Source organism: Felis catus, chromosome C1 (genome assembly GCF_018350175.1).
Source record: "Felis catus isolate Fca126 chromosome C1, F.catus_Fca126_mat1.0, whole genome shotgun sequence".
Classification (NCBI taxonomy): Eukaryota; Metazoa; Chordata; class Mammalia; order Carnivora; family Felidae; genus Felis; species Felis catus.
Genome location: NC_058375.1, coordinates 1956975 through 1979142, shown reverse-complemented (window position 1 = coordinate 1979142; position 22168 = coordinate 1956975). Strand labels below are relative to the sequence as shown.

Genomic DNA, 22168 nt, shown 5'->3' with positions numbered 1-22168 from the left:
GCCGTGTCTGCTCCTCCATGCCGCCAGGCCTGCCGCTCCCCCTCCCACAGGCGACGAAAAACGGCCCGGGGTGGGCAGGGGCTGCGGGCCAGGCCTGTGGGCTGTGCTGGCCACCTGGCCCTTGGCCTGACCGACAGGATAGTGGAAGTGTCTGGGTCTCCACCACCCACAGCCGGCCCACCGCCTCCTCCAGGGAACCTCCCAGTCTGCTTGGCCTCTGAGCCCCGAACACCCGGGCTCTCAGCGGGGCCCAGTGGTTTGCACTGCGGGCTGGATGGCGCTGGGTAGGTCTGCAGTCCCTGTCTGCACCCAGTCCCCAGACAGGCTGGGGATGTGGAGCCAGAAACAGACCCGCGTCCCGGGCACCCTGTGTATGGACTGAGGAGCAGAGCCAGGCCCGTGAACACCGCGGGAACAGTGTTGCCCTCTCACAGTCCCTGCTTCTGGAACACAGAGCAGAGGAGGGTCCTGGGGGCTCCCTGGAGGAGGCGGTCACGTGATATCCCTGCTCTGTGCCTGATGAGGGTAGGCCCCTCAGCCGGGTCACCCTCCTGGGCTGACCTGGGCTCCTGTCTGTGTGTCCCCAGCCATCAACTCTTGTGCCCTGGGGAATGGCGGCTGCCAGCACGAGTGTGTCCAGCTCACGGTGACCCAGCACCGCTGCCAGTGCCGCCCCGACTTCCAGCTCCAGGAGGACGGGAAACGCTGTGTCCGTGAGTGTGCCGCCAGCCCTCGGGAGAGAGGCTGGACCCCACCGGGGCTCCCATAACCCACAGAGCCACCCGGGGACCTGAAGCCTGAGCCCAGGGCGGGTGCAGGGGCAGATGCTGGGGGGCTGCGGCTGGAAGGGGGCCTCAGCGGAGGCGACGAGGCATCGTCCAGCCCCTGGTGGGCACTGGAGAGGAAGCCCCTTAGGCTGTGCTCTGGGAGCACGGGGGAGGGAGTCCCTTAGGCTGTGCTCTGGGAGCATCGGGGAGGGAGCCCCTGGGCTGTGCTCTGGGAGCACGGGGGAGGGAGCCCCTGGGCTGTGCTCTGGGAGCCCTATGGAGGAAGCCTCCTAGGCTGTGCTCTGGGAGCACGGGGGAGGGAGTCCCTAGGCTGTGCTCTGGGAGCACGGAGGAGGAAGCCTCCTAGGCTGTGCTCTGGGAGCCCTCCCAGGAGGGAGCCCCTGGGCTGTGCTCTGGGAGCACTGAGGAAGGGGCCCCCTAGGCTGTGTTCTGGGAGCACTGAGAAGGAAGTCCCTTAGGCTGTGCTCTGGGAGCACGGAAGAGGGAGTCCCTAGGCTGTGCTCTGGGAGCACGAGGGAGGAAGCCTCCTAGGCTGTGCTCTGGGAGCACAGGGGAGGGAGTCCCTAGGCTGTGCTCTGGGAGCACAGAGGAGGAAGCCCCTAGGCTGTGCTCTGGGAGCCCTCCCAGGAGGGAGCTCCTGGGCTGTGCTCTGGGAGCACTGAGGAAGGGGCCCCCTAGGCTGTGTTCTGGGAGCACTGAGAAGGAAGTCCCTTAGGCTGTGCTCTGGGAGCATGGAGGAGGGAGCCCCTAGGCTGTGCTCTGGGAGCACGGGGAGTGAGCCCCCCTAGGCTGTGCTCTGGGAGCCCTGTGGAGGAAGCCTCCTAGGCTGTGCTCTGGGAGCACAGGGGAGGGAGTCCCTAGGCTGTGCTCTGGGAGCACAGGGGAGGAAGTCCCTTAGGCTGTGCTCTGAGAGCACGGGGGAGGGAGCCCCTGGGCTGTGCTCTGGGAGCCCTGTGGAGGAAGCCTCCTAGGCTGTGCTCTGGGAGCACGGAGGAGGAAGCCCCTAGGCTGTGCTCTGGGAGCACGGGGGAGGGAGTCCCTAGGCTGTGCTCTGGGAGCACGGGGGAGGAAGTCCCTTAGGCTGGGCTCTGGGAGCACGGAAGAGGGAGCCCCTAGGCTGTGCTCTGGGAGCACGGGGAGTGAGCCCCCTAGGCTGTGCTCTGGGATCGTGCATCTGTTGGGAGCAGGAAGGCCAGGACGGGGCACGTGGGGGACGATGGGAAGGGCATCTGTGTGTTGGCCCTGGGCTTTGTGTGGGCAGGTGGGACCCAGGCCCCGGCCCTCGGGTGGAAGAGGTGGACAGGGTGCCACCTGGCATCTCGCCCTGGGGTCTCAGGGCTGCGTGCCACGTGGAGAGGAGCTTCCCTGATGGAGGTGGTGGGGGCAGGCCCGGGGGCCCCAAGATGTGGAAACTGGGGGGGCGGGGCGCTGGGATGGGGCAGGTACTGTGAGAGCACAACCCCCACTTGGCCTTCTGGGTCCCAGGCCAGGAGTGAGGGTGGATCTGAGAGGCCGAGCAGCGGGGGCACAGCGGCATGGGGTCGCGGGGGGGGGGTGGGGGGCAGCTCGGCTCCCACTAGAAGGTTCAGGAGGAGCTGGCCGGCACCCAGTCTTCTCTGGAGTCTTCTCGGGCTGTCTCGGGGGCTCCCGCATCTGTGAGAGGGAGCCCCCCCCCCCCAGCCTGGTGCCCTGGGGGAGCTCATGAGAGGCCCGGGACTGTCACTGCAGGGAGAAACCCGTGCGCGGACCGGAACGGCGGCTGCGCTCACACGTGCCAAGTGCGCCGGGGGCTCGCCCACTGTGAATGCCACGCGGGCTACCTGCTGGGGGCGGACCGCAGGTCCTGCGAAGGTACGATGCCCCGCCCCGGGGTGAGGCAGCCTCTGCACCCCACCTCGCGCGGGGGATGGGCGGGGGCAGGGACACGCTGAGCAGAAGCAGGTGGGAGACCTCGGGTTGTGTTCTTAGTCCTTATTTTTTAAATGTTCTATTTATTGATTCTGGGGGAGAGAGGGAGACTGAGAGCGGGGGAGGGGCAGAGAGAGAGGGAGAGGGAGTCCGAGGCAGGCTCCAGGCTCCACGCTGCAGCACGGAGCCGACGCGGGGCTCGATCCCACAAACCGTGAGCTCCTGACCTGAGCTGAAATCAAGAGTGAGATGTTTAACCGACTGAGCCAGCCAGGCGCCCCTTGTGTTTTTATTTTTTAAATAGTTCCCATATTAGCTAAGTAGTACACGGTCGTCAGGGAAACAGAAGAGAGATCACGAAGAGAAAGGGAGGGAGGTCACCCGAGCCCGGGTGGCGTCTCCGAGGCCGGCTTCTGGATGTCTCCACGGTTGTTTGTTGGGCCGGTGCCCTCGGAATCGTCCCCGGTCCCTGGTCCCAGGTCCCAGGTCCCAGACGAAGCTGTCCTTCATCCCTGGCTGCAGGGGTGTGTGCTGAGTGGCCTGGGGCGTCTGTTACCCCATCACAGGAGTTTGGGGCGTGCCCCCTCCTCCCCGTGCACACGGCTCTGGGGACGGGTCTGTGCATGTCCCCCTGTAACCCTCAGGGTGAGTCTGTGAGGCGATGCAGTGTGTCCAGGGCAGGCGGCAAACTTTTCCCCGGGCGTCCGAGAGACGTGCCCCCCACGGCACCAACACCAGGACCCAGGGTCTCGGGCATCATCGCCCTGCCGCTCTGTGTGCGGGCGTCTCAACAGGACATGGGGCTGAGGGGCCCCTTCACCCCAAGGCTCCCCCCCCTCCCCCACACACTGGGGGCTGTGCATCCCAGGCCGGCAGCCCAGGGGCCTCCTCCTCGATCTCTCCCATCCAGATGTGGACGAATGTGCCACAGGGCAGGCGCGGTGTGCCCACGGCTGCCTCAACACCCGGGGGTCCTATAAGTGCGTGTGCCATCCCGGCTACGAGCTGGGCGCTGATGGCCGACAGTGCTACCGTGAGTAGACGGTGGGCGGGCATCGGCCTCAGGGGGTGTGGAGGGGCCTGGGGGGGGCTGCAGGGGGTCAGGGAGGACCGTGCCAGGTGGGAGCGGGTCACCAGACCCCCGTCCCCGGTGGCGGGTGTCACTGCAGGGATCGAGATGGAGATCGTGAACAGCTGTGAGGCCGGCAACGGGGGCTGCTCCCACGGCTGCAGCCACAGCAGCGCGGGGCCCCTGTGCAGCTGCCCCCGTGGCTACGAGCTGGACCAGGACCAGAAGACGTGCATCGGTGCGCGGGCTCCCCGCACACGCCCCCGGTCTGCGCACTGCTGGCTGCCGTGACTCGGCATGCCCCCGTGCTCCCCTCCGTCCTGCTTGCTCTGCCCCCGGCCGGGGGTGGTGGCCAAGGGCGGGCCTGGGAAAGGCGGTACTGGGCCCCCTCGGCCCCCATCCGCTCGGTCACTTGGTTAAGCGCCCCCCTGTCCCCCGTGCCGCCAGGTGGACTCCTCACCCCCCCTGCGGCCCCCAGTCTGGCCCCCACAGCCGGCGGGGTGGCCCTGGGGCCGGGGCATGTGTCCCGTGTGTGTGTGTGTGTGTGTGTGTGTGCGCGCGCGTGCAGGGCCGGGGAGGTGCGTGGGTGCGTGTGACCGCGTGCAGGGGTGCGTGCAGGTGGTGCCAGCGGCCCTGTGTGCGCCCTGCAGACGTGGACGACTGTGCGGACTCGCCGTGCTGTCAGCAGGTCTGCAGCAACAGCCCCGGCGGGTACGAGTGTGGCTGCTACGCAGGCTACCGGCTCAGCAGCGACGGCTGTGGCTGCGAGGGTGAGCCGGGGGCCGCTGGGGGGCCGGGGCGGGACCGGGGGGACCCCCCAAGGGGGACCCGGGTTTGGCTGCCCTGCCTGCCGCCCCCACCCCCGGCCAGCCGCGTCCCGCTCCCGGGCTGTGCACCCCCGCCTGCTCCTGGCCCGGCCTCCCCCCCCGGCAGGTGTCCGCTGTCCCCCTGACGCTGGAGGTGGGGGGACGGCTGTGGCGCAGTCATTCTCGGTCACGCATGCCCCGACCTCAGTCCGGTGGGCGGAGCCGGGGGTGGGCGGACCCCGAGGCCCCCCGGACAGGCCCAGAGCCCCGGGTTTGCCCGCAGACGTGGACGAGTGCGCGTCCGGCCGCGGCGGCTGTGAGCACCACTGCACCAACCTGGCCGGCTCCTTCCAGTGCTCCTGTGAGGCCGGCTTCCGGCTGGACGAGGACCGTCGAGGCTGTGCCCGTGAGTCCCTGCCTGTCACCGCAGGGACCCTGCCTTCTAGGCACCTGTCCCTTATGCCCCCATGCGCCCCCGTCCTGGCCAGGCAGAGCCCACCTCAGTCCTGCCTCTGGCTGTGGGACAAGCTGGGGGCAGCGGTGTCGGGGAAGGGGCTGGTCAGACAGGCCTCCACCAGGGCAGGGGTTTGCCCAGGGGTCCGGGGTGGTCCAGTTCCTGCCCTGCCCCGGTGAGAGAGGGACCGGGGACGGCGTCCAAGGGAAGAGACCGCCCCTGACCCCCTCCCCCCCCCCGCCCCCACACCGCCCCTGCCGCATCTGGTCAGGAGTACAGCTGGGACGTCCCCTTGCCATCGAGCTGAGGTGGGGTGCGGCAGGGGCTATAGGTGGGGCCCCAGGGGGTGGGAGCTGCCTCTGGGCACTGAGGGGCGGGGGAGTCCGGGACGGGAGGGTGGCAGGGGCTAAGGGGCTTTTGTGCCCCCGCCAGCCCTGGAGGTACCCGAGGCGGACCTGGATGGCCAGCTGCCCTTCGTGCGGCCCCTCCCACACGTCGCGGTGCTCCAGGACGAGCTGCCCCACCTCTTCCAAGATGACTACGTGGGGGCCCAGGAGGAGGCAGCAGCGGTGGAGGCCCGGGGCGAGCACACGCTGCTGGAGAAGTTCGGTGCGGGCGGGCCCAGCCGTGGGGGCTCTGCTGTCGGGGACGGCGGCCCAGCCGCCACCCGCCCTGGGGTCTCGTTTGCACAGTGTGGTGGGGGTGGTGGGGTTGCTGAGCCTGGCCGGACCACGTGGGCCCTGACCTCTGTCTGCCGGTCTGCCCCCAGTGTGCCTGGACGCCTCCTTCGGCCAGGACTGCAGTCTCACCTGTGACGACTGCAGGAACGGGGCCACCTGCCTCCCGGGCCTGGACGGCTGTGACTGCCCTGAGGGCTGGACCGGGCTCATCTGCAATGAGAGTGAGGCCTCGGGGGCGGGGTCCTGCGGGCAGCCACCCTGGGCCGGGGGAGGGGGGTTGGTCCCCGGGGCCTCCCCGTTGCCGCCTTCCCTCCAGGTGCAGCGTCCAGCCAGGCGCTGCTCTAGGTGCCGGGGGGCCTCGGGGACTGGCAGGGGCAAGCGGGGCGGCAGCCCAGGCGGCAGGGGGTCTGACGGGGTGCCGCCGGTGGGCGGGACCAGCCACGACCCAGGCCGCACAGCGAGTTGGTACTGGAAGTGCCTCTGAGACCTGCTGTCCCAGCCCCCACCCGGTGACCAGCCCCTCTCAGGTGCACGTGGGTGGGCGGTCTCAGGGCCGTGGTGACTGTCCCCGAGGGTTTGCCTGCTGAGAGCACCGCACAGGAGGTGCACGTACTGGGGTTTAGAGGGAGGGAGTGTGGTGATCGATTAGTGATGTCTGCCGTGTGTCGTGGCCGGGCCCGGGGCACAGGTGCTTCCGAACTGGGGGGCTCACACCCCGGGAGGCGCCTCGGTGTCTCCAGAGGGGCTCCTGGGGCCACAGTGCTTCTGCGGCCGGTGACCCCGGTGCGTTGCTGTCACCGCCCGCAGCTTGTCCCCCGGACACATTTGGGAGGAACTGTAGCTCGTCCTGCAGCTGTCAGAACGGGGGGACCTGCCACCCCGCGACGGGGGCCTGCCGCTGCCCCCCTGGCGTCTCTGGAGCCCACTGTGAGGACGGTGGGTGCAGCCCTCCTGGGGTGGAGGGGATGGGACACGGCCTCCCAGCTGGCCTCCCGGCTTTCTCTTAGCCACCTGCCTCCTGCGGGAGTGGGGAGTGGGGAGTGGGGAAGGCGGCCGTGTGGATGCGAGCTTTGCCTGGGGCCCAACTAGAGCTGATGGTGAAGACTTGGCAGGAAAGCAGCCCCTTCAGAATGGGTTCCCCTGGAAGATAGTGAGCTGTCCGTTCCTGGAAGCATTCAAGCAGACTCCTGGTGGCTTAGTGGGATTTGCACGAGGGAACGTGCCTGGGCCCATCATTGCATGGGACGACGCTAACGTCCTTCCTAACTGTGAAGCATCAACATTTTTGAAGGAATTCGAGAGTCTATATAAATAAGCTTCCAAAAACGCTTTACCTTTAAGTCTGCAGGCCTTTAAAATTCTGCCTCTTTTGCCGCAGAAAGTAGCTAGTGCGTGAACTTCCTGCCTTAGTAAGGGGGTAGTTTTAGTCACTGGAAGCCACCCCTGGGGCTCTGCCCCTCCCCATTCGAGGCTTCAGGGCGTGTGTGGGCCCTGAACAGACCCACGGGGCTCCTGGCACGTGAACGGCTCGCATTGTTCGCTTTTGCTTGTGGCGTGGTGTGGCGTGGTTCCCCAGAGACCTGGGCCTCTGCTGGGGTCCTGTGGAGAGAGTGCACCAGTCCCGGGAGAGGCTGGCAGGCCAGTCCTCGGGCGGGAGGGCTCTGCGGCCCCCGCATAAGTTTCCTGGACTCCGGGCGCTCCAGGGCCCGGGGCTGCATCCCTCAGCCTCTGCCTCCGTCTTCCCATCTCCAGCTTTCCTCTCCTTTCCCTTTTAAGGACACTCAGGGGATTCGGCCACTTGGATAACCAAGGGGGGGTTCTCACCTGCAGACCCTGGGAATTTAGACAGCCGGTTGGGGCTGTGTGTCCCTCCTTCCCTGAGGGCCAGAGGTTAGGCTAGGTGACCACCGAGGGACGGAAGTCAGGATGCTGTAGATGTGGATGGGGGAGATCGGGGGAGTCTCTGTGCATCCCACGCATATGCTGAAGAATGTCCTTGGCTTTGCACCCCGGGCCATCCTCCAGGCCACAGATGCTGGGGAGACGGGCCAGCCAGGGCAGATGGCCATATGTATGGCTCATCTTGTGTCTGCCCTGTCCTCATGGTGCCCTTGCCTGCCCCCCGGGCCCCTCCCTGTCTGGGGTGCAGAGTCCTCTGACTGCTGGTGGCACCAGAGCCCTCTGCCCCAGTGGCCCGGGCCACTCCTAGCTCCTGTGCTAGGCACTGGGGCCCCCGGGAGCATCTCCACGGCCTGAGGGCGTGTCTAGGGGGTCACTCAGCAGGCCCTGCCTCCCCCAGGCTGCCCCAAGGGCTTCTACGGCAAGCAGTGCCACAAGAAGTGCCACTGTGCCAATCGTGGCCGGTGCCACCGCCTCTATGGGGCCTGCCTCTGCGACCCGGGGCTCTACGGCCGTTTCTGCCACCTGGGTGAGTCCCCCGCCCTGGCTGCCTGCGCCCAAGGGGATGGCCGAGGGCTCCTTCTGTGCCTTGCTGCCCGTGCTGAGGCTTGGGTGTGGCGTCACCACCTGCAGATGACGATGCCGGGCTGGAGAGGCCCCCCCGGCTGGGATGTGGGGTCCGCCCCCGGGGCTGTGGGCTCAGAGCCTAGTCCTCTGAACTACGCTGGCCTTCAGGGTGTCTCCCGTTACCTCCCGGCCCCACCCGGGCTAGTGGGTGGGCTGGCTTCCCTCTGAACGGGGTACAGGCTCACCTTGGCTTTTGGGGTTCCCTGGCAGCCAGGGGGAGTCCTGAGTCCCCAGCGGGGCCACCCCTCCCTGGTGGGCCATGGAGCAAAGGTGGGTGACGATGAGCCGACCTCACCTGGGAGCTCTCCACGTTCCCCTGTAGAAGGATCATTTAAAGGGGAGGAACCGGGAGTCCGAGGGTCTCCCGGCTGGGAAGTGGTGGGACCCCGGGCACGCACCCATACTCTGCCGAGACCGTGTCTCATCTATACAACGGGCAAGCGGGTCGCAGCCCCCTGGGACACCAGCGGCTAGGAGGGCAGGACCGCCCTGCGCGGCTCCCGCGGACACGTGTCAGTGAGCGGGAGCTGGAGAGCTGGGACCCAGGAGGGGCTGGCCCGTGCAGGTGGCCAGGCTCTCACGTGGGCTCTGTGGCTGCAGCCTGTCCTCCGTGGGCCTTCGGGCCGGGCTGCTCGGAGGAGTGTCAGTGCGAGCAGAGGAACACGCTTGCGTGTGACCGGAGAGACGGCAGCTGTTCCTGCAAAGCGGGCTTCAGGGGCGAGCGGTGTCAGGACGGTGAGTGCAGGGGGTGCGGGGGGGGGGTGGGGGGAAGGGCCCCAGCCTGGCCGACCCTGCAGGCCCCTCTCTCCTTGCCCCCCTGCAGAGTGCGAGCCAGGCTTCTTTGGGCCGGGGTGCCTGCAGGCATGTGCCTGCCCTCAGGGCGTGGCCTGTGACCCCGTCAGCGGCCAGTGTGGGAAGCAGTGTCCCGCCGGCTACTGGGGGAAGGACTGTGACCAAGGTCAGTGGCCAGCCCGAGGGGCGCCCAGGGTTGGGTAGGGTGGGGGTCACCTGCCTGTGCCGGGCACTGGGCCCCAGAAGTGACGGGAGCAGGAGGTGGAGTGAAGCCGCCAGCCTGGCCCCGTGGCACTTGCACCTGCCGTGGCCCCGCCCTGGTCATGCAGGGGTGACTCGGCACTGGTCTGCTGGTCCCGGTGCACCTGTCAGGGCTGCTGGGGAAGGAGTAAGTCTGTGCTCGGGGCCTGGCCCAGGGAAGGGGTCTGCCCCTCCACTGGTCAGCTAGAACGTGCTCAGTGTGCTGGGGGCTCCATCCCGGTGGGTCTAAGCCTGGGGGACCCGGGGCAGCTCTCTCGCGGTGGGTCTGAGTGTGGGACCCGGGACAGCTCCGTCCTGGGGGGTCTGAGTCTGGGGGACCCGGGGCAGCTCCCTCATGGTGGGTCTGAGTGCGGGACCCTGGCAGCTGCTCCTGCAGGGGCGACTTGAAGCACAATATTGGGCTGGAAGTGCAGCGTGGTGAGTGACAGAAGGCCCCCCGCACGGCTGCCCTGGCCACGCGGTGAAGGACATGGGCAGAGCGGTGGGCGAGGCTGGAGGCCCCTCTGGTGCTCACACGCCGCAGGCAGATGAGGAGGAAGAAAGCCCCCCGCGTGGGTCCTGGGGCTGCCCAGCCCTACTCTTGGGGTGTGGACAAGTGGGGACCTTCCAGAACACACGGTGTGAGCACTGTTTGCACCTGTTGGCCCAAGTGGATGGGAACTGCCCGGCCTGAGCGGTCCACTGGTGTGAGCATTCTTTGACGGGGGGGACTGGCTGGCTCGAGCTCCCCCTAGTCTTGGCCTGTCCCGTCCCGGGAACAAGGAGGGGATTGGAGGCCACTACCCAGCCTGAGATGAGTCAGTGTCTCCCTGTGCACCAGGCCAGGTCCCTCTAGAGGGGTAGTCCTAGAGGCCAAGGTGATGATCTCGCAGAGCTCTCGGGTCCCAGGGGTCCAGGAGGAGTGTGTGGGGGGCTGGGAACCCAGCCTGGACCCCCAACCCCCTGTGCACCCCAAGGGGCTCTGCGGTGTCTGGAGGTCTTTAGTAGCTGCACACATCTGCTCTCCTGTCCTACAAGCCCCAGCAGAGCTCAGCGAGTTACAGACTTGCCTTGGGGACCCCTGACTCTTCTCTCTGCCTCCCCCCACCCCACTGGACACTCACGGGAGTGCTTGTGAGCACAGCACACACTTGGGCAGCTGCCCCAGGGAGGGGCAGGAGGTCTCTCCGGACACCGTCTACCTGGAGCCCTTCTCTGCTGGGTTTCCTTGTTTCTTTCCCTTTTCTCTTTGATAGTTTCTTGCGCCCTAAGGATGCAGCACAGGAAATGCCATGCATATTTTTTTGGGAGTGATGGGCTCCCCACTCCTGTCGGTCTGGAGAGATTTACCACCCCAAATGCGAGTCTGCCGGGCCCCCTGAGGCCCCACGGGACAGCTTCAGCTGGTGCCGTCACCGGCCTCCGTCCCCTGGTCCCCACTGCACGGCTGCCCGTGTGCGCGCGCCTCCGGTCCTGCTCAGGTGCCCTTGCCCCGGGGGCGGGGGGAGGCGGGTGCGCGCCCCGCCCAGGATGGGCCCTCAGGACAAGGGTCCGCAGATGTGTCCTCAGTCCCAGAGCCCCCTCCAGGGACTCCACCCACCCCTCCGACACTCTGCCCCAGGGCAGGGTGCTTGCTCCCCACTCCCCCAAGGGCACTTTTTGATTCCTTGGGCGTGGAGCTCGGCCCCACAGCCCGTCCCCTCCAGGGGCTGCGCCCTCCTTCCTGGGCCTGCCAGAGCTTTCCTGTGGCAAGGGGCAGAGCTGCAGGGGGGCCCAGGGTTACTGTGCGGTGTGGGGGAGGCCGTGCCCAGGCTGGTCGGAGGCTTAGGGCGCCCTGGGCTCTGTGTGTTCTCTTGGGGAGGGCGCAGAGGCTCCCAGCACCTGCACCCGCAGAGCCCGGCGTCTTCGCCCCTCAGCAGGCTCTCTCTCCCTGGTCTTGGCTCTTCCCCCAGGGTCTTGCTGCCCCTCTGCTGGGCAGAGGAGGAGGGGGCCCCAGGACTCTGGGAGGCCCTCCACCCTCCTAATGTGTCTGGCTCCCACGGTAGCCCCCATCCTGCGGGGAGAGGGCCACAGCTGGGGGTAAAGTGGTGTGTGTAGACCCCCGCCTCACCCAGCCCCTACTCTTTGGGGATCTGAGATGGGGCCACGCCTGTCCTGGGCTTCCTGGCTGGCAGGGAGGGGGGAGGAAGGAGGGCAGAACTGCCTCCAGCTCCAGTGTGCTTGGGGGCCCGCAGAGTCCTCCCTGTGCCCCCTGCCCCCACCTACCCCGTGCACGGTCAGCCCAAGCAGGCTCCTCCCTGCCGGCGTGCTCTGTGCCTTGCCTGTTCCTATGACCACCATGGTCACCCAGGGGACTCTGGCTGTGCCCAGCAGCCCCACTGGGGTAGGGGGTTGGCGAGGCCCCACCTACCTGTTCCTTCCTGCAGAGTGCCCGGAGGGGACGTTCGGTGTGAACTGCTCGGGCTCCTGCTCCTGTGGGGGGGCACCCTGCGACCGGGTCACAGGGCAATGCCAGTGCCCTCCGGGGAGGACTGGGGATGACTGTGGGGCAGGTGAGTGGTAGCAGTGTCCTGAGATCCCCTCCCCCCTGCACTGCACAAGGCTGGGTGGTCCCAGCCCAGACCGTGTTTGGGGACCCCAGCCCCAACTGCATTTGGGGACCCCCAGCCCTGGCCCCCGCCCCGGAGGCCTGCAGACCCCGGCCCCATCCTCAGCAGCTGAGACCCCACGCTGAATCACGCTTGGGTCTGGGGGTGGGGACCGAGCTGACCTACGTGCACCAGGAGCCCGTCAGCCACGGCGACGGACCGGCCAGCTGAGCCGCCTGCCCTCCCTGTGGGCGGTGCTGTGCCCTCTGGGCTGCCGGCTTATGGGGGTCTCCCAGCCTCTCTGATGCACTCCCCATTTTGCCTGTTGAGCTGTCCTGGGGCAGGGGCTCCTCTTTGGGGGTGGTCCTCTGCAGCCCGCAGCCCAAGGAGGGGCCGGGGGCTCCCATGACCCGTTCCTCTCCCTCCCCTGGGCCGGCTCAGTTGGTGCCACCGCTAGGCTGGGACACAGGGTCGGTACCGTGCTCCCCCGGGCCAGCAAGGCCCCCGGGGAGACTGACTGGCTGTGGTGGGGGGGTAGATTGTCCCGAAGGCCGCTGGGGGCCGGGCTGCCAGGAGATCTGCCCCGCGTGTGAGCACGGTGCCGTCTGCGAGCCCGCGACCGGAGCCTGCCTGTGCCGCCCCGGCTACACGGGCAGCCGCTGCCAGGACGGTGAGTCCCATGTCCCCCCGACCTCAGACCCTAGCCCGGGCGGCCCCATCCACCGCTCACGCTTCCTCGTCCTGCAGCGTGCCCGGCGGGCTGGTTTGGGCCCGGCTGCCAGATGAGGTGCTCCTGTGCCAATGACGGGCACTGCCACCCGGTGACCGGACGTTGCAGCTGTGCCCCCGGGTGGACCGGCCTCAGCTGCCAGAGAGGTGTGTGGGCCCGGGGCCCGGGGCCGGGGTGGGGGGGCGAGGAGGAGACGGGTTGCTCGTGGGTTCTGCCGGGCCTGTGCGGGCTGACCTGGGTTGTGTTGCAGCCTGCGACAGCGGCCACTGGGGACCCAACTGCAGCCACACCTGCAGCTGCAGTGTAGGCCACGGGAGTTGTGATGCGGTCAGCGGCCTGTGTGCGTGTGAGGCCGGCTACACGGGCCCGCGGTGCGAGCAGCGTGAGTCCTGGCCCGCCCACAGCCGTGCTCCCACGCGTGTGCACGCACGCACGCAAGTGCTGGGGGCCCTAGTCCTGGGACAGGCAGGGGTCCCCTCCCCCAGCTCCCCCTGCCCCCCCAGCTCCCCCTGCCCCCCCAGCTCCCCCTGCCCTGCTGGGCCCAGGCAGCCCCCATGTACCTGGGCCTGAGATACAGGCACACTTGGAGCAGCAGACAGGGAGGGGTGGGGTCTGTTGCACCCCACGGGGCACCCGGAGGGGGGGGGGACCAAGGGCCACGACCTTCTGTGTGTGCCCCCCTACAGCTGGGCCCAGGGAGTCCAAAGTCATGCCTGGGGCTCCTCTCCTGGGGGCTCAGTCCTTAGCTGGCTGGGCAGGGAGGGGGTGGAGGCAGGAAGATGAGTCCCTTGGGGACTGCCCCACGGTCCCGTCCCCCAGCTCGGATGGCAGAGGCGCAGGCAGGTGTCTGTCAGTGTCTCCCCACCTCCGGCTGACGCTGGGCGGGGGCTGCACGGCTCAGGGTGTCCCCAGGGCTACTTTGGGCCGGGCTGCGGGCGGCGGTGCCAGTGTGAGCACGGGGCAGCTTGTGACCACGTCAGCGGGGCTTGCACCTGCCCGGCCGGCTGGAGGGGAACCTTCTGTGAACGTGGTGAGCTGGGCCGTGGGCCGGGGCTGGCGGTGGGCCCCGTTTCCTGGCTGTCTCCCATCACCGCCCGCTCTCCTCAGCCTGCCCGGCGGGCTTCTTTGGACTGGATTGCCGTGGCGTCTGTGACTGTGTCGCCGGAGCCTCCTGTGACTCCGTGAGCGGCTCCTGCCTCTGCCCCGCCGGCCGCCGGGGCCCCCGCTGTGCCCAGGGTACGAGAGGCCCAGGCGGCCCCGGGGGCTACGGGAGGGGGGCCGGGTCCACCGAGCCAGACTCGCGTCTAGGGCCTCATCCTGGGTGTTCGATGCTGCCTGGTGGCCACCTGGGAAACGCTGCTTTTGCCCACAAGGGCCAGCATGTTGGTCTCTGTGGCCACCCTGCCTGTGCCCAGCTGCCCCGGATCTGCTGCAGCCCCGGCCAGGGCCGCTCCCCAGGCCCCTGACTGTCCCCTGTCCTGCAGCCTGCCCAGCCCATTCCTACGGACACAACTGCAGCCAAGCCTGCACCTGCTTCAACGGGGCCTCCTGTGACCCTGTCCACGGACAGTGCCGCTGTGGCCCTGGCTGGATGGGCCCCACTTGCCTGGAGGGTAAGCCCTCCCGAGGAGGGGTCCTTTAGGAGCAAACAGTCCCACCCCCGGTGGTCTGGAACCAAGGATTGTGTCAGCCCTTCGATGAGCCGTGCAGGGTCACGTGGGCATGGGATGCCGGTGACGCGCGTTTCACCGGGAGCGACGGGCAGGGAGGACCGGGGCCTTTCACACCCCCACGGGGCCCGCGGCACCTGGGGGGGCAGGAGGGTGCCGAGCCCCCCCCCGAGGTGGGTTGGGGGCCCGGGGTGGCCTGGGGCAGGTTATCTTACACACAGCCCTGGGGGAGGTCCTCCCCACAGAGCCTGGTGTTGGGTTTTGGGGTGGCTGGAAAGCACAGAACCACCAGGGCCAGCCCTCGACAGGGGAGAGGCGTTGGCCCTGCTGGGCTGACTGGTGGGGTGCTGCCCCCCCCCTTCCAGCCTGCCCCTCAGGCCTCTACGGCGAGAACTGTCAACATTCCTGCCTTTGCCAGCACGGGGGCACCTGTGACCCTGTCTCAGGCCACTGCACGTGCCCAGAGGGCTGGGGTGGCCCAGCCTGTGAGGAGGGTGAGCACGGGTCAGGCGGTAGAGGAGGAGGAGGAGGGACCCGGGGTCCGGGGCGGGTGCTCCGAGTGTCCTGGCACGCCCCCCCCCCCCCCCCCCCGACCTCCGTGGGCAGAGGCGGCTTCCTGCTGCTGGGGGCTGTGGCCCTAGACCCGTAGTGTGGCCAGCCCCAGGCACCTCTCCTTCTCGATGTGGGGTGCAAGGCCCTGGGCGGGGTGGGGGTCTCCTGGGCACGGGGGGCACAGGGCACTCCCGGAGCACTGTACCCTGCAGAATGTCTGCCGGGACGCTTCGGGGCCGGTTGCCAACACAGCTGCAGGTGCCTCAACGGTGGCCTCTGTGACCGGTACTCAGGCCGCTGCCTCTGCCCAGCCGGCTGGACCGGGGACGAGTGTCAGAGCCGTGAGTGGGCCAGATTGGGGGCCGGTCAGGGGAAGTCCGGGAGTCCCTCTGGGCCCATCAGGGGCTGGCCTCAGCCTCCCTGCAGGGTGGAGGGCCCAGTGAGGGGTCACTTGGCAGGTGGGGGCAGGGGCGGCTGTCTGAGCTCCCAGGGGTCTCCTGTGGGAGGGCTGGGGGGGCCCCGCTTGAACCCCCGGAGCCCGACCCAGCCCTCTGCCTGCAGCCTGTGCCGAAGGCACGTTTGGGGCTCACTGCGAGGAGCGCTGTGCCTGCCGGCGGGGAGCCACCTGTCACCACGTCACGGGGGCCTGCCTCTGCCCCCCGGGATGGAGGGGCTCGCAGTGTGAGAACGGTGAGCCCCTCGGCGCCGCCGCACCCGGGGGCCCCGCTGCTCGGGTGGGGGTGGGCCCTGACGCCGTGCCCCCCCCCTCCCCGGCCCGGCCCGCGCCGGCCCCGGGGCTCCCTGCCACCCCAGCACATGGCTTCCCGCAGCCTGCCCGCGTGGCCGGTTCGGAAAGGACTGTGGCCAGCGCTGCCAGTGCCCGCCGGGCGCCGCCTGCCACCACGTCACCGGGGAGTGTCGCTGTCCAGCGGGCCTCACGGGGCCCAGCTGCGAGCAGGGTAGGTGACCCCGCCCGGGCGGGCACGGGGCTGTGCGTCCCCCTGGAGCGGCACCCCCATGGTGGGGGGGGTGCTCTGCAGGGGGGCGGTTCTGGGGCGGACAGAGGGGGCTCCCGAGCTGGGCCGGGACCGACCTCCGCCTGTGCCCCAGCCTGCCCGCCAGGCACCTTTGGGGAGCGCTGTGGGCAGAAGTGCCGTTGTCCCAGCGAGAACCAGACCTGCCACCCCGCCCTGGGGACCTGCACGTGTGCCGCTGGCTACCACGGCTCCGGCTGCCGGCAGCGTGAGTGCGCCGGGCCGCCCGCCGGGCCGTCCTTGGGAGGGCTGCGCACTGCCGCGGGCCCGGCCCAGCTCCTGGCCCCTGGCAACGGCCCCTGTCCTCGCAGGGTGCCCCCCTGGGCGGTTTGGACCCGGCTGTGAGCAGCCGTGTGGGTGTCTCCACGGGGGCTCCTGTGATGCGGCCACCGGCGCCTGCCTCTGCCCTGCTGGGTTCATTGGGGCCGACTGCAGCCTGGGTGAGTGGTTGGGGCGAGGGCTGGGTGGCTGGTTGAGGGAGGGGGTGGCTGCCCTCTGTGCCTCGGTGGGCAGGGCCCCTGACCATCTGCCCCCCCCCCCCCGCCCCCGATTCTCCTGCTGGCCCCAGGCTGGGCTAAGGTGGGGGGTGTCAGTGTGACCCCAGTGTCCCTGCCGGTCAACTCTGTCCCTTTCACCTGTCCCCACTCTACCCCCCCCCCACCCCAGGCCCCCCAGCCACGCCCGGCAGGGGCTTGTGGACCTCTGTGCAGAGGCCGGCCAGGCATCCAGCTGAGAAAAGTGCCTTTCTCTGAGTCATGTGGGGACTTCCCGCCCATCCGGGAGCCTGGCTGGGCTGGTGGGGGTGGGGTGGGGGCATCAGTGAGTCACTGTCGCTGCAGAGCAGGCCTGGCCCCCAGCCGACCCGTGGGTAGAGGGGAGATGCCAGGGCGGGTGGGGGCACGGGAGGAGGTCGCCTCCGCCCCGTCCGGGCCAGACACAGGGCTCCCCCTGCCCCTTCCTGTCCCTGGGCCGACGTGGCAGAGAGAAGGGCAGCCGGCAGCGGCGGCCACCCTCCCGTCTCCTCCCGGCAGCCTGTCCACAGGGCCGCTTCGGTCCTGGCTGTGCGCGTGTGTGCAGGTGTGGGCAGGGAGCGGCCTGCGACCCCGTGAATGGCAGCTGCACCTGTCCCCCGGGGAGGACCGGCCTCCACTGTGAGCACGGTGAGCACGGACTCCACCCGTCACTGTCCGTGTCAGCCCTCGGGAGCGGGGCCGATGGGCTGGAGCCATGGGTTCCCCAGGGGAGACCTGGGCCCCCAAAACCGGGTGGTACGTTCATGCTGATGGTCTCCGGCGATCCCAAGGGGCTCGTGGGGGCCGAACAAGTTCCAACCCGGACCCTCCCAGCAGATGGTGGGCGGGCGGGGGGTCGGGTCAAGCAGCTATTTCGTCTGAGGACAGAGCCAGCTTCCTGGCTCATGGCCCCTTGGCATAGCGTCCCGCTGGCCCTTTCTGCTGGCCCAAGAGGCCAGGGACCCCAGGTAGAGGGACGTCTGGAGCACGAGGCATGGGGGAGAACAGGGGTGGCTTGTGCCCATGATGGCGCCCGGGCCCCACGGCCACAGCTACAGCCCCTTGGCCTGGCCCCCCCACCCTGGTAGAGCTGAGCTCTCTGCTTTTTTTAGTCCTCCTCAAGGAGTCAGTGACAAACCCCCATTCTTAACCAGCGGCAGTAAGGAGTCATAAGCCTTATGGCCCGGCTGTAGCTAGGCTGTGTCTTCGCCTCCAGGGGAGCACGGCAGCCACGGTCAGTCGTATTACAATCAGAGGCCACCGGGGGGCATGGCAGCCCGGCCTCCTCCTCAGCCCAGAGGGTGTGCCTGTGCGGAGGGCCGCCGCCTCCAGGAAGGCTTCCCTGACCACCTCCTGCCAGCTGGGCGGGCACTCCCGTGCCCTGGAGGCCGCTGGCCCCTTTCATCCTGATCGTCCCTGGCGCCCAGCCAGCCCTGGCATTTGCTAACTGAGAGAACGGATGAATGAGCAGGACACGGCTCGTGTCACTCCCTGGCGCTCGTGTCCCTGGGGGTGGAGACCGGCACCAGCAGGCCCCAGAAGGCGTCTGTTGAAGGAAGGTCTGACGTGGTGGGGACGTGTCCCCAAGCGTGTCCAGCCCCGGCCAGAGCCGTGAGCAGCGCCTGACTTCTGCCTCCAGGCTGCCCTCGGAACCGGTTTGGCGTAAGCTGCGAGCACACGTGCTCCTGCAGAAACGGGGGCCTGTGCCACGCCACCAACGGCAGTTGCTCCTGCGGCCTAGGCTGGACGGGGCCGCGGTGTGAGCTGGGTGAGCTCCCGGGCGGCCGGAGGGCCAGGGCCTCGATGCGGGGGGGGGGGGGGGGGGGGCTCTGGGCCCCCTGGAGAGCGTGGGGCTCGGGGGCCGCCGCGGGTCTGGGCCAGGCTCCCGAGGCCGCTGGAATCAGGCTGGCGTGGGGGGGCCGCCCCTCACGTCCCCGCTCTCTCCGCAGCCTGCCCTCCCGGTCGCTACGGCGCCGCCTGCCGCCTGGAGTGCTCGTGCCAGAACAGCGGCACCTGTGAGCCCGCCACGGGCGCCTGCCGCTGCGGCCCCGGCTTCTACGGCCAGGCCTGCCAGCACCGTGAGTCCTGGGGAGGGGACCCCTGCCCGGCATCCGCCCCTGCCACGTCAGGGCCCACCTGGGCTTCCGGGGCAATGGCCGCCGTCCCCGTCCCTCCCCGCGGGGCGGATGGCTTGGGGCCCGGCCCCGCTCACCGTGGGAGTCCGAGGCCAGGGGTCACGTGCGAGCCGGCGGACCTCCCACCCGAGCCCCAGCCGCGATGGGGGAGCTCCCCAGGCCTGGGAGGGGGAAGGGGGGACGCGAGCCTTGGAACCAAGCCCTCTGCTCACTCTGGGCCAACTGAGGTGGGGACTCTAACGCGGGTCCCCTTCAGCCTGTCCCCCTGGCTTCCACGGGGCTGGCTGCCAGGTGGCATGTGAGTGTCAGCACGGAGCCTCCTGCCACCCCGTCAGCGGCCGGTGTCTCTGCCCCGCCGGCTTCCACGGCCAGCTCTGCGAGAGGGGTGAGTGCCCTGCGCTCCTGCGTGCGACCCTGGCCCTGTCCAGTCTGGCGCGGGGACCGGAGGGGACACCGAGCCCGCTGCCTCCCAGCAGGGTGTGAAGCAGGCTCATTTGGAGAGGGCTGCCGCCAGCACTGTGACTGCGAGGCCGGGGCACCCTGCGACCCCGTCACCGGCCAGTGCCTTTGCCCCCCAGGGCGCACAGGGGCCACCTGTGACCGTGGTAAGTCTGGGGTCCCGCTTGGTGGGGCACAGGTGTGGGTCTCTGCCTTTGGCGAGTGCTGCTGGTGCAGGTGGAGCCTCAGCTGTGCTCCGCCCTGGGCACATCTCCCCCCTCTGTGGGGGGCAGCTGCTGGAGGGGGCGCCCAGCATGAGGCTCCTGCTCAGGGTCGTCAAGGCCCCACACTCTGCTCTCTGGCCAGAGCGGGGGCCCGGTTGGGCGGGTTGGAGACCTGCCTGATCCGCCAGCCTGCCCGGACGGAGGAGGGGCCGCACACATGAGCTCACGGTTGTGCGCTCAGCTTGACCCGGGGAGGAGCGTCCCTGACCGCCAGGCCCCCTCTGCCAGCCCCAGGGCCGAGCGGGGAGCGGGGTGGTGACACCGGGCAGGTACCCGGTACCTGGCGTTTTCTGGTGTGGGAGCTCACGTGGGGCGGGGAAAGCAAGGCCTGGGGCCTCCGCTCCCTCACGCTCCTGCACAGAGGGCCTGGGTCCCCTGGGCAGGGCAGGTGGACGGACCCTCAGGCCTGTCTCTGCTACTTCGTGCTGCCTGCAGACTGCAGACCGGGCTTCTTTGGGCCAGGCTGTGCCTTGCGCTGTAGCTGCGGAGCTGGGGCCGGTTGTGACCCCGTCAATGGGCAGTGCCACTGCGTGGACGGCTACACTGGGCCCACCTGCCAGCAAGGTGAGCCAGGCTCCCGAGGGGGTGGAGGGAGGGCGACATGCTTCTCAGCCCCACCCCCGGCGTCCGCCCCACCCCTGGCGCGGGCCCCATCCCTCCTCCCCACACACGGCGCCCCTGCGAGGACATCACCATCCCAGCTGGGTACCCCTGTTGTCCGTACGGCTGCTGATGGGCGAGGTGCGGACCGTGGGGCCGGGTTCTGCCGCGCCAGCCGCCCACGGCGGCCCTAGACAGCAGCAAGGGTGGGCTCAACCCCCGGGGCAGGGCTGAATGCATCCGCTGACCTGGCCCTCCACCCCTCCCCTCCTTGCCCTGCGTGTGTGAACCAGAGCGTGATGGTGCGCCCGTGTGTGTGTGTGTGTGTGTGTGTGTGTGTGTGTGCGCGCGCGTGTGCTGCAGTCTATATGCTAACCCGTGTGTGTGCACGCTGGTGCGTGCCCGTGCCCCTGTGCACGTCGGTGCCTGCCTGCACCCCCAGGCAGTGAGGGAGGGTGTAGGAACTGCACCTTGGCCCCTCAGCCCCCTGGGGGGACGTGCCTCTGCAGGCAGAGCTCTGCGGTGCCCCTGGGGTTCCGCGGTCAGCTTGCCCAGACCCAGCCTGCTGAGGGGAAGGGCTGTGTGTGCTGAGAAGGTCGTGCCTGGGGCCCGTCTGGGGCCCGCGCGGACGGGTTGTGCACACAGGTGAAGCCAGGAGCCAGGCTGGGTGGGGATTCCAGACAGGTCCTCGGCTGGGAACCCCAAATGCGGGCCGGATGTTGTGCAAACGTGCCTTCCAGCCTGTCTGAGGCGGCCCTGGGCCCAGGAGTGTTGGGAGTTCCGGGGGCGGGGTCTCACGGGAGGCGGGGTGGGGGCGGGGCGGTGGAGGCGGGGCTTGCCGGGCTGCGGCTCGGGACGCAGCGCCACCCACGGCGGCACCTGGTGGTCGGCTGTGGGATTGCGCCGCAGGCGCTGCTAGGCGGTCCTAGCAGCCTGGACAGGTGGCAAGGGTCTGGGACCTGTGTCACCCCTGAGCCCGGTGGAAAGGAGGAGAGGCGAGGCCTCCCTGCCTTGCAGTTCTGGGCCCTGCTCACTTTCCTGGAGTGGAGCGGCTAGCTTCTAGTGAAACCCCTCTCCATCCAGCCTCAAAGTCCCTCTTCCCGGCCCTCCGTGATACTGGCCTGGGGCACTGGGGGCTTTCATTTGCAGAGGGAGGGCCCTACAGGCCTAGGTGGCAGAGAGGCATTTGCTGGTGTCACTGGTCTGTTACCAGGAGACTGAGGCCAGAGGAGGGATGAAGATTGTGCATGTAATTACTTATAACCCAGGCCCCACAGGGTGGCGGGCAGGCCAGAATCTGGACCTCAGACACGGGGCGGTGCAGAAGCTGGGGGGGAAGGGCTGGGCTGTCTCCCCTTCATCGGCCTGGAGCTGGAGGGGCAGGAGGGGACACCTGAAGTGGGAGCCCAGAACTGGCCGGGTCGAGAGTTTCTCCGTGCCCCGGGGCTGACCCTCCTTTCCCCTGTCCCTACAGCGGCCTTGCAACCGGCCTCGGACGGACCAGCACCTGGGCTCAGCAGCAGGGCACAGAAACACTAGCGCAGAGGCAGCAGTCAAGCAGGCCCGTCTCCCGGGTGCTCTGGCGACGACTGAGGAGGGCGCCCGTAGGCCAGGACTCCAGCCGCAGCCTCGTCCCCGAGGGCCGTGTGCAGCCACGCAGCCCCTCGCTCTGCAAGGATCGGCTGGCACGGGGAGGGAGGCCCTGGCCGGCCCAGCCGCAAGGAGCCCGGACAAGTGGACCGGCCCTACTGGCTGTGCGTGCTGAGCAAGCCCGCCTCCCTGGGTGGGGACTGAGGTGTGGGCGCAGGTGCGGCAGGGGACCCCTGCCCCCCAAGCTGGTTCTTCTGGTGCTAGGCCCTGGGACTGCTGTGGCCCCGTCTGTTCGCCTGGAGCCACAGCCCACTGTATTTATGTAAAAGTATTTATGGGCAGCTGGACACGCCCGCCGCACCCTGGGCACCGAAGGCTGCCCGTCCCCTGCGCCACGAAACCCCGACGCGGGACCTTGGGGCTCTGAGGGGCCTCTGGGTGGGGGACTCTGGTACATGTGAAACCCAGTAATTTAAGGAAGAAGCAGTCGCTTCCTTGTGACCTGTGTGCTCCCTGCTTCGGGCTCACTGTGGTGGCCTCCTGGGTGCGCCCAATGAGTGTGTTTGGACGGGGATCCCCTCCTGACCGGGGAGGCCCCGTCTGGCCCCTCCCCCCTCACCGCTCCCCCAGGGTGTGGCTGGCACACGAGGAGGGTTGAAGTTTGTCCTGGTTCCCGGTGCCCTGGAGGGGCACGAGGGGGCTGGTCTGTGCGTGGGCCCCTCGGGGAGGAGGCTGGCCCGAGGGCAGGGGTGCTGTGGCAGGGTGGGGGGGC

The 22168-nt window shown here is 69.0% G+C and overlaps 1 protein-coding gene across 6 annotated transcripts in view; it reads left to right on the top strand.

Annotated features, from left to right (window-relative positions):
• The window catches only part of MEGF6 (multiple EGF like domains 6), a 92279-nt gene extending 70382 nt beyond the window's left edge, over nucleotides 1-21897 (top strand). For 2 of the 6 annotated variants that reach the window (XM_045034970.1, XM_023257999.2), the window contains exons 6-37: nucleotides 588-713; nucleotides 2517-2639; nucleotides 3607-3729; nucleotides 3866-4003; nucleotides 4416-4535; nucleotides 4855-4977; nucleotides 5458-5634; nucleotides 5795-5926; nucleotides 6513-6641; nucleotides 8005-8133; nucleotides 8832-8966; nucleotides 9055-9189; nucleotides 11690-11815; nucleotides 12390-12521; nucleotides 12599-12727; nucleotides 12832-12963; nucleotides 13483-13611; nucleotides 13689-13817; nucleotides 14066-14194; nucleotides 14617-14745; nucleotides 15016-15144; nucleotides 15365-15493; nucleotides 15634-15762; nucleotides 15914-16045; nucleotides 16149-16277; nucleotides 16869-16997; nucleotides 17989-18117; nucleotides 18299-18427; nucleotides 18741-18869; nucleotides 18958-19089; nucleotides 19642-19770; nucleotides 21281-21897. In XM_045034970.1, the coding sequence (XP_044890905.1) occupies nucleotides 588-713; nucleotides 2517-2639; nucleotides 3607-3729; nucleotides 3866-4003; nucleotides 4416-4535; nucleotides 4855-4977; nucleotides 5458-5634; nucleotides 5795-5926; nucleotides 6513-6641; nucleotides 8005-8133; nucleotides 8832-8966; nucleotides 9055-9189; nucleotides 11690-11815; nucleotides 12390-12521; nucleotides 12599-12727; nucleotides 12832-12963; nucleotides 13483-13611; nucleotides 13689-13817; nucleotides 14066-14194; nucleotides 14617-14745; nucleotides 15016-15144; nucleotides 15365-15493; nucleotides 15634-15762; nucleotides 15914-16045; nucleotides 16149-16277; nucleotides 16869-16997; nucleotides 17989-18117; nucleotides 18299-18427; nucleotides 18741-18869; nucleotides 18958-19089; nucleotides 19642-19770; nucleotides 21281-21345 (4115 nt within the window). In that variant the 3' untranslated portion in view covers nucleotides 21346-21897. The remainder of the gene's footprint in view (nucleotides 1-587; nucleotides 714-2516; nucleotides 2640-3606; nucleotides 3730-3865; nucleotides 4004-4415; nucleotides 4536-4854; nucleotides 4978-5457; nucleotides 5635-5794; nucleotides 5927-6512; nucleotides 6642-8004; nucleotides 8134-8831; nucleotides 8967-9054; nucleotides 9190-11689; nucleotides 11816-12389; nucleotides 12522-12598; nucleotides 12728-12831; nucleotides 12964-13482; nucleotides 13612-13688; nucleotides 13818-14065; nucleotides 14195-14616; nucleotides 14746-15015; nucleotides 15145-15364; nucleotides 15494-15633; nucleotides 15763-15913; nucleotides 16046-16148; nucleotides 16278-16868; nucleotides 16998-17988; nucleotides 18118-18298; nucleotides 18428-18740; nucleotides 18870-18957; nucleotides 19090-19641; nucleotides 19771-21280) is intronic. The other 4 variants (XM_023258000.2, XM_023258001.2, XM_023258002.2 and 1 more) reach the window with 4 other exon arrangements.
• The last annotated feature ends 271 nt before the right edge of the window (nucleotides 21898-22168 follow it).